Source organism: Austrofundulus limnaeus, unplaced genomic scaffold (genome assembly GCF_001266775.1).
Source record: "Austrofundulus limnaeus strain Quisiro unplaced genomic scaffold, Austrofundulus_limnaeus-1.0 Scaffold363, whole genome shotgun sequence".
Classification (NCBI taxonomy): domain Eukaryota; kingdom Metazoa; phylum Chordata; class Actinopteri; order Cyprinodontiformes; family Rivulidae; genus Austrofundulus; species Austrofundulus limnaeus.
The window spans coordinates 559,089-567,216 of NW_013952765.1; the positions used below are offsets into that span (position 1 = coordinate 559,089).

General features: G+C 38.5%; 1 protein-coding gene across 1 annotated transcript in view; it reads left to right on the forward strand.

Moving 5' to 3' along the window:
- Positions 1-80: 80 nt before the first annotated feature.
- Positions 81-8,128, forward strand: part of LOC106528192 (protein NLRC3) — a 23,286-nt gene continuing 15,238 nt past the window's right edge. Inside the window, exons 1-3 of the mRNA XM_014023303.1 lie at positions 81-181; positions 5,731-5,844; positions 6,414-6,527. Coding sequence (XP_013878757.1) covers positions 5,795-5,844; positions 6,414-6,527 — 164 coding nt within the window. The 5' untranslated portion in view covers positions 81-181; positions 5,731-5,794. The remainder of the gene's footprint in view (positions 182-5,730; positions 5,845-6,413; positions 6,528-8,128) is intronic.

The window sequence follows — 8,128 nt, forward strand, 5'->3', positions numbered from 1 at the left end:
AGAGGTAAGTCTCTGACACAGTTTGTGTTCTTCATGTCAGAGTCCAGTTCTCACATCTTCATCTTCATCATCATCAAACCCACAGCTCTGATCAACCCAGACGAGTGTCGGTCAGCGATCTTCGGCTGATATTTGAACTTTCAAATGTTAAAGATGGACATCAGACTGCTGAGAAAACACGGTAAACTTTTCATCTATCAGTCAGAACCTGATACAAGTTTGGATCAACAATTATGAAAAATCAGAGTGTCGCTCTGTTGACACACTGACTACTCTGGGGAGTTTGTGCTCCAAAAGTGGTGTCACATTTTTTAAGAAACATCATTTTTTATTAAATATTTTTAAAACATTAAAGCTGACTCAGCTTTCACACTGTTTTTTACCCTCTATATCATTTTTTGGCATATGTTTCAATTCAATTCAGTTTATTTATATAGTGCCAAGTTACAACATACGTTGTCTCAGGGCACTGTACATGAAAAAGAACAATCTAAAGAAGAAACCAGCAGATTGTGTTGAACCACTTCATCACAGTCTCCCATCCTGAGCAAACGGTGGAGAGGAAAAACTCCCTGCTAATCAGGAAGAAACCTCCAGCAGAACCAGGCTCAGGACAGACGGCCATCTGCCTCGACCGGCTGGTTGAGGGACAGGAAAGAGACACAGACAAACACAGAAGAACTGGTCCAGGTTATATGACTCTATAAATATAGTTAAATATAACTCTTGCTCACTTTCAGTTTATTTAATCATTCAGGTGTTAAAATGTTCAGCTCGTTCAGGAGATGCTTTTTACTAAAGGAAGTCACACCAACGGTTACTAACTTCTTAATAACAATCTTTTCTCTTTTTATTGAATTTAGACATTAAACATTTCGGTGTATCAGCTTCCATTACAACAGAGAAGGTTCATATTTCTTTCTCGCAAAGAATAAAACAATATTTTATGTTCTATTAAAGTTTATGTAGGACACTTTTTATGTTTATTTGACTAAAAAGCAACAATTGAGAATGAATTTTGTGTTTCGTTTTTAACTCCCCTCTCCCTGGGATGCCACTTTATCGTGGTTGAGAGGTTTGAGTGTCCAAATGATCCTCGGAGCTATGTTGTCAGGGGCTCTCCTTCAGAGATAGGCTGAGAAGCTCAGTCATCCAGGAGGGTGTAGTGTCCAAGAGTGGGGGGCCTCTTCTCAGGGATGCACAGATGTGATATCTCTTAGTCTCTAGCTTCAGAGCTTTGCACATATGACCACATTAGGAAGAAGAATGCTTAAGGTATACCGTGACAAAATTTATGGTACATCTGTGAAGCCTATAAAGAGCCTTGTATGCCCCCACCCTTGGCCTTCGTCTTCATCTTCTTACTTGGTGAATCATTTGGCATTGAAGGCCACAATTAGGTTTTTGGCTGTAATTTCCTGGACTGCAAAAATAAAGATTCTTGCTGTTCAACCAGCCTGTTTTCAGAGTCCTCTCTTCATTGAGCAACAGCAGTTCCACTTCAACCAGAAGACGTGGTATTTTCACCTCAAGGGACTCAGAGTAGAGCTGCTGCTCCTCCACATCGAGAGGAGCCATTTGAGGTGGCTCAGGCATCTGGTCAGGATGCCTCCTGGATGCCTCCCTGGTGAGGTGTTCCAGACATGTCACACTGGGAGGAGACCCAGAGGAAGACCCAGGACACGCTGGAGGGACTATGTTTCTCGGCTGGCCTGGGAACGCCTTGGGGTTCCCCTGGATGAGCTGGCCCAAGTGACTGGGGAGAGGAAAGTTTGGGTCTCTCTGCTTAGGCTGCTGCCCCCGCGATCCGTCCCTAGATAAGCGCAAGAAAACGAACGGAGCGAGGAACTTTTAACTCCATTTATAAACCAACATGCTTTCATTAAATACTTCTCTTTAGATGAGCTTAAAGCCACCAACAAAAACATATTTTGGAGATAAAATTCAATTTTGTTCATTTGCATGGCACCAAGTCAAGACAGAAGTTTTCTCAGAGTTCTGTAGAAGTTATACAAGATAGCTTGCAGGTAAGAAAACTTGGGTTTCCTCAAACAAAACCAGTTCTGTCAGATGTTTTTCTTAAAGGCTGCTTTGTTTTCCTTCCCCTTTCTGCTTAAAATAACATCACAGAGTTCATCTTGAAACATTCCTCAGTCCTGACCAAACCTTCATATTTTATCATTGAAATTTTTATTGATTTTTAAACATGTTTTTATGAACTAACATAATACAATCCAAATAGAACAAACAAGAAAAATAAACTAGAAGCACTCGGAGAGTGCAAACCTCCACCAAGGCCAATTTCCCGCATCCTGTAACAGAGTTAATGCACAAAAGCAGAGATGGAAACACATTTGCCGAATAAGTTCTGACGTAGTGAACATTTAAGCAGCAGTATGCACGGGGTTTCTTCTCGGTGGAGTCCAATGTGAAAAAAAAAAGAAGAAAGTTAGACTCGTCACCCGACGGCCACTAACTTTTTTTTTGGTAGCATGTTTGTTGGTGTTATCACAGATGTTTTTGACTATCAGAAGCAAAAAACAACAAAAAAGGTCTGTGGTGGGGACAGCACATGTACCTGCACTCCATGGCTGAAAATGGCTGAACAGCAGGGTCTGTGTCTGCTTTCTTTTTGATGTCCCACTGCCCATCACCTGTTTCAGCTGCTGTAGCCAGCAGGGATCAGGTTCTGGTTCTGGTTCTGGTCCGACTGTGGTTGTGTTTGTGGGCCTGTCAGAGTGGATGGGCAACTTCTCCTACCCCTCCTCCTCTTCCCCTGTAGATCATGAAATCAGCTCGTAAAATGTGGTGCAGTTTGCCTCTGTTACGATTATAATCTTTTACATATTCCATGAAAAACAAACAAACAAACAAACAAACAAACAAACAAACAAACAACCTCCGAGTCTGAAGTCCACGCACCTGAGCGCGTCACTCCTCTTCCTTGGTCTTCATCTCAGCTCAGCTCAGCTCAGCTCAGCTCAGGACTCAGAGCTAGCTTCCTCCAGTCAAACGACGACTCGTTTTGACACACAGAGTAACAACACTACTACAAACACTGCACACACACTCACACACTCCAACACGTCTGGTCTAAAAAGTAAACGCTACTACCTTCCAAAATGCTGAAATCAATGCGTTTTCCTCCAGTCTCCAAAGGCCAGAAGCGATCTGTTTACAAGCCTACTGACAATGTGGTGTGTTTGAGGAAATGGGAAAAATAGGTTTCATGGTGCAGTCACGCACTTCCTGGTCACAAAACGTTCTCTAAATGCGCACCAAACGTGTAAAAATGCGCACATTATGGCAAAAATTATTCATCATTAAATCTGGTTTTAACATTACTTTTATAAAGTTTGAAGTCCATGCTGTCCAATCCAGCTCACTGTTTTTTTACAGAAGCCCTGTGAAAGCATCACAGCTTTTGACCTCGGAGAGTTAAAAGAAAAAATAAATTCCTGTGTCTGCATCGTGATCCGGAACATCACCAAAATTTAATGGTGTGTTACTTGGGCCAGTACGCACACGTGGTAAAAATGTCATGATAATCCGTCCACAAGTTTTTGAGTAATGTTGTCCACAGACAGAACGACAGACAGACAAAGGCGACCGAAAACATTACCTCGCCATTGGCGGAGGTAATAAAGACCAAAAGACTGGTGCGCTCACCCCTCCTCCATCACCAGGACAAGACCCATACATCAGCAACAGTTCAAGAACATACAGTCAAAATGACCAAAAACACTTTTAAAATTAACATAAGTAAACAATTAAAAAGTACTAAAAATCTGAAAATCCAAAACTAAATCACTCCCAGTCACCTAATAATCTTACATTTTTTTAAAGAGTCCCAGAAGCTGTTCCAGTCATCGTCCCTGCTCCTTTTCAGTTTTCCAAGCATGGCCTCAAAAGAGGCCGTATCCGCTATTGGTTTAATCCACTCGTTCAGCTCAGGGCTCTTTGTGTTCTTCCAATGTCTCAAGATGATCCTGGACGCTGTCACAAGTTCAGTTGAGACCAATGAAAAGACTTCCTTTGAAATGCCCGGCACTTGATTGGGAACCCATCTCCCAGCAAACACAGTTCTGTAATTTGAGGGACTTCTGAGCCAGACCAGCTGCTCAGAACCTCCAACATTTTGGTCCAAAAAGGTGAAACCAAGGAACACTCCCAAAAACAATGAAGATACAGTACGTACCCCGCTCTTTTTTGCATTTCCAACATAAATTATTTGGCCTCAGTTTCATTGTATGCAGTCTGGTAGGAGTATAATAATATCTATGTAGCACTTTATACTGTATGGACTTACTTCTAGCCTCCTTCACATATTTACCACTATCCAAAAGAACTTCCAACCATTTTTCTTTTGTGTACTCAATACCCAAGTCTTTCGGCCATGAAATCTTAATGTTTGATGATTCCCCGCTAAGATTATAATCTAGCAATTTATAAAACAGTTTATAAAACTGAGAAGCTGTATGTCGATCACTTAGCGTAAATTTAAATTTTGAAGTCACAATGTCTCATCTGTAGATATTTCCAAAAACTTGTTTTACCTTCCAAATGAAATGTACGTTATTTCCCCATAAGACATGAACTGACCATCTTAATACAAGTCTCCAACAGTATTTATGCCACTGCTTCCAAAACACTGGTGTTTTTCCAATACATATAGCAGGGTTATTCCAAAGAGAATGAATACCTCTCTACCTGAGGAGAAATCTTAAGCAATTTATGTACCTTTTCCCAGACCTCACAGGAATGAAAATAAAACTGGATTTGTTGCGTCAACCTTTTCGGATAATTTGTTTTTAGGGTTGAATAAAATATCTGTTTCAATGTGTAACCACTACTGTCCATTCTCACACTTCTCCCAATATTTAGCTAATTTAGTTATTTCGAATGATAAGTAATAAAGTTTTGAGTTTGGGAGTCCTAAACCACCCTTCTCTCTCTAGGAGCACATAATTTTTCTAATTTTATTCTTGCTCTTTTACCTCCCCAAAAAAACCATTTAATCAAATTTTTATATTGGATTGTAATTGGCAACATCATAATCGCATAGTTAAACTGAGGGGTAGTGATCATTTTAATAATATTAATTTTGCCCCATAATGTCAGTTTAATTGTTTCCCATTTTTCAAAATTTGTTTTAATTGTTGACAACATTGGGTCAGGATTTAATAAAGGCAACTCCTCCATGTCTCTACTAATCCTCAGATATTTCATGCCTTTAGGTGTCCATTTAAATAAAAAAAATACTATGTGTGAACAACAAAAAGCCAATAATGGCATAGCTTCAGATTTATTCCAATTTATTGTATAGCCCGAGATTTTTGAATAAGACTATAGGGTCCATCAAATGTGGCAATGATGTTAATGGGTGAGTAATAAGTGCTGAAATATTATCAGCATACAGAAGTACAGTAGTTTATGTTCTTGTTGTTCTGAAAGCCAAACTTCATATTTTAAATAACTCAGACTGATGAAAAGATTATTCATGTAAAAATTTGAGATGAGTTCAGGCCTTGTTCGTTCAAAGCAACAGCAATGATCAGCTGTAAAATCATCCAGTTCATAATTATACACAATAGTTACATAATGTAATTATTTACAATAGTTCTGATAGTGGCCACTGCACCTCATTTCACTCGTAATTTTCTATTTCTTAAATTTTATTGGCTATCAATCTCTATGAAGCTAAAGTGTGTTGTTAAATGTTTTAATCAGCATCAGTCACCAGAAACGAGCCTCGTCTCCAACCAGCAGTGTGTCTCTGAAGAGTGACTCATCCATGGATCCAATAGCTCATTTCAAAGATGGACACCAGTCTGAACACAAAGGGTGAGAACGCTTGACTGTGCTTCCCTCCTTAAGAGCAGAGATTTTGAAATGCCTCCAGTATATTCARAAAATTAGACCTCAAATTCTAATCAGCTGMGGCTGTGCTCAGGAGTTTCATAGCATTGTAGTGGACTCTTAAAGTAAAATTTCACACCATAACGTTGGCTGTTATTGTAAAGAGGTAAAACAGAGTGGAGTGAGGAAGAAGAGAAACCTGACTGTTGTACCAGTTTTAAGTTCTTTTTGTTTTTGGAAGTACATCTTGAATAAAGAGAGACTCCACATATTCATTGTCACGTTTTTGGCCGACTTTCACAACATCAGATATTTTAACAAGCTAACCTGTGTTTATTGGTCCCATGAAAAACAATAAAAAGCCTAATATTTTCATTAATCTATAAATACTCCCCAGACGCCCCTGGACAGAGAATGATATTTGGTCACCCTAGTTACGTATAACTCCTGTAATTTAAAGTGTATCAACTGTTGCATTCTGATACTGACAAATTTATCAAAACTCCAATAATCTTGAAACATCACCTTGTGTTTTTGTTTTGTTTTTAAATCAGCTTCTATCAGCAGAAACGGTCCTCATTTCCAACCAGYTGTGTGTCTCTGAAGAGTGACTCGTCCATGGATCCAATAGCTGAATTCAAAGATGGACACCAGTCTGAACATAAAGGGTGAGAATGTTAACCATCTACAGCATTTGTTCTTTCATTCTATAACACAGTTTCACAAAGAAGAAGAGTTTTATAGAAAAAAAAACATCCCAGTAGAGTTTAATTTGAGAAGGTCTTAGGTTTCATTTTGCAGTTCAAAATTTAATTTTTTTCTCTAATTTCTTTTTTTCTAACACAACAAATACTTGTACACAGGCGCACAAACCCACACATGCTCATATTCCATACATCCAAATACTTAATAATAAAACATGTGCCTCATTTAACTTCAAACACATCACATACATTTTTTAAATACTGTATTTTACATGCTACATAGGTATTCTCAAAATCTTGACTAATCATCACTCACTGTCAATAACTGTCYCTGAGTGTCCCTACTGTTATGATAATGGGCGTGGTTTAATTTTGTTCTCACAAATGCTGCGATGGGTTGTTTAAGGTTTGTCACATGGAATATAAACGGAGCCGGTACCCAACAGAAAAGATATAGAATTTTTAACCAGCTTAAAAGATTAAAGGCAGATGTTGTATTACTACAAGAAATTCATAAATTAAATTAAACTGTGGATGATCTTAAATCTCCTGAGTTCCCTAACGTATTCTCAGCCTGTTATAATTCAAGACAAAGAGGGGTAGCAATATTAATACATAAAAATATCAACTTCACAGCATTAGATACAGTTATTGACCTGAAGTGTAGATATATAATATTGAAATTTTCTCTACTTAGCCAAAAATACTGTATTGCAAGCATATATGGTCCAAATGTGGATGATACGTCATTTTTTTCATGATTTCTTTTCTGTTCTATTAAATCACCCGGAATGCTCGCTGCTTCTTGGAGGCGATTTCAACTTTGGTCTAAATAATAACATTGACAGGACGAATACGGCTGGAGCTCAGCGCAGTTGGCGATCCACAAACATAGTTAAACAATATATGAGTGATTATGGACTTTGCGATGCATGGCGTGCTCTTCACCCTAACAACAAAGAATATACGTTCTTCTCACATGTTCATCACTCTTATTCTCACCTGGACTATTTTTTAGTCAGCAGTTCATTGCTGAAAATGATATTTGGTCACCCTAGTTATAACTCCTGTAATTTAAAGTGTATCAACTGTTGCATTCTGATACTGACAAATTTATCAAAACTCCAATCCCCTTGAAACATCTGGTGCATCAGCTTAAGTTACCTTGTGTTTTTGTTTTGTTTTTAAATCAGCTTCTATCAGCAGAAACAGTCCTCATTTCCAACCAGCTGTGTGTCTCTGAAGAGTGACTCGTCCAYGGATCCAATRGCTSAWTTCAAAGATGGACACCAGTCTGAACATAAAGGGTGAGAATGTTAACCATCTACAGCATTTGTTCTTCCATTCTACAACACAGTTTCACAAAGAAGAGTTTTATAGAAAAAAAAACATCGCAGCAAAGTTTAATTTGAGACGGTCTTAGGTTTCAGTTTTGCAGTTTAAAATATCATCAAAAATACTTCTCAGAACCTCTACTGGGAATGCAGCTTTCAGATAAATCATTGATCCTTGCTGGTTCCTTTTTACCTCTGTTGATTTTGATTTTTGATTTTGATTTGATAGAC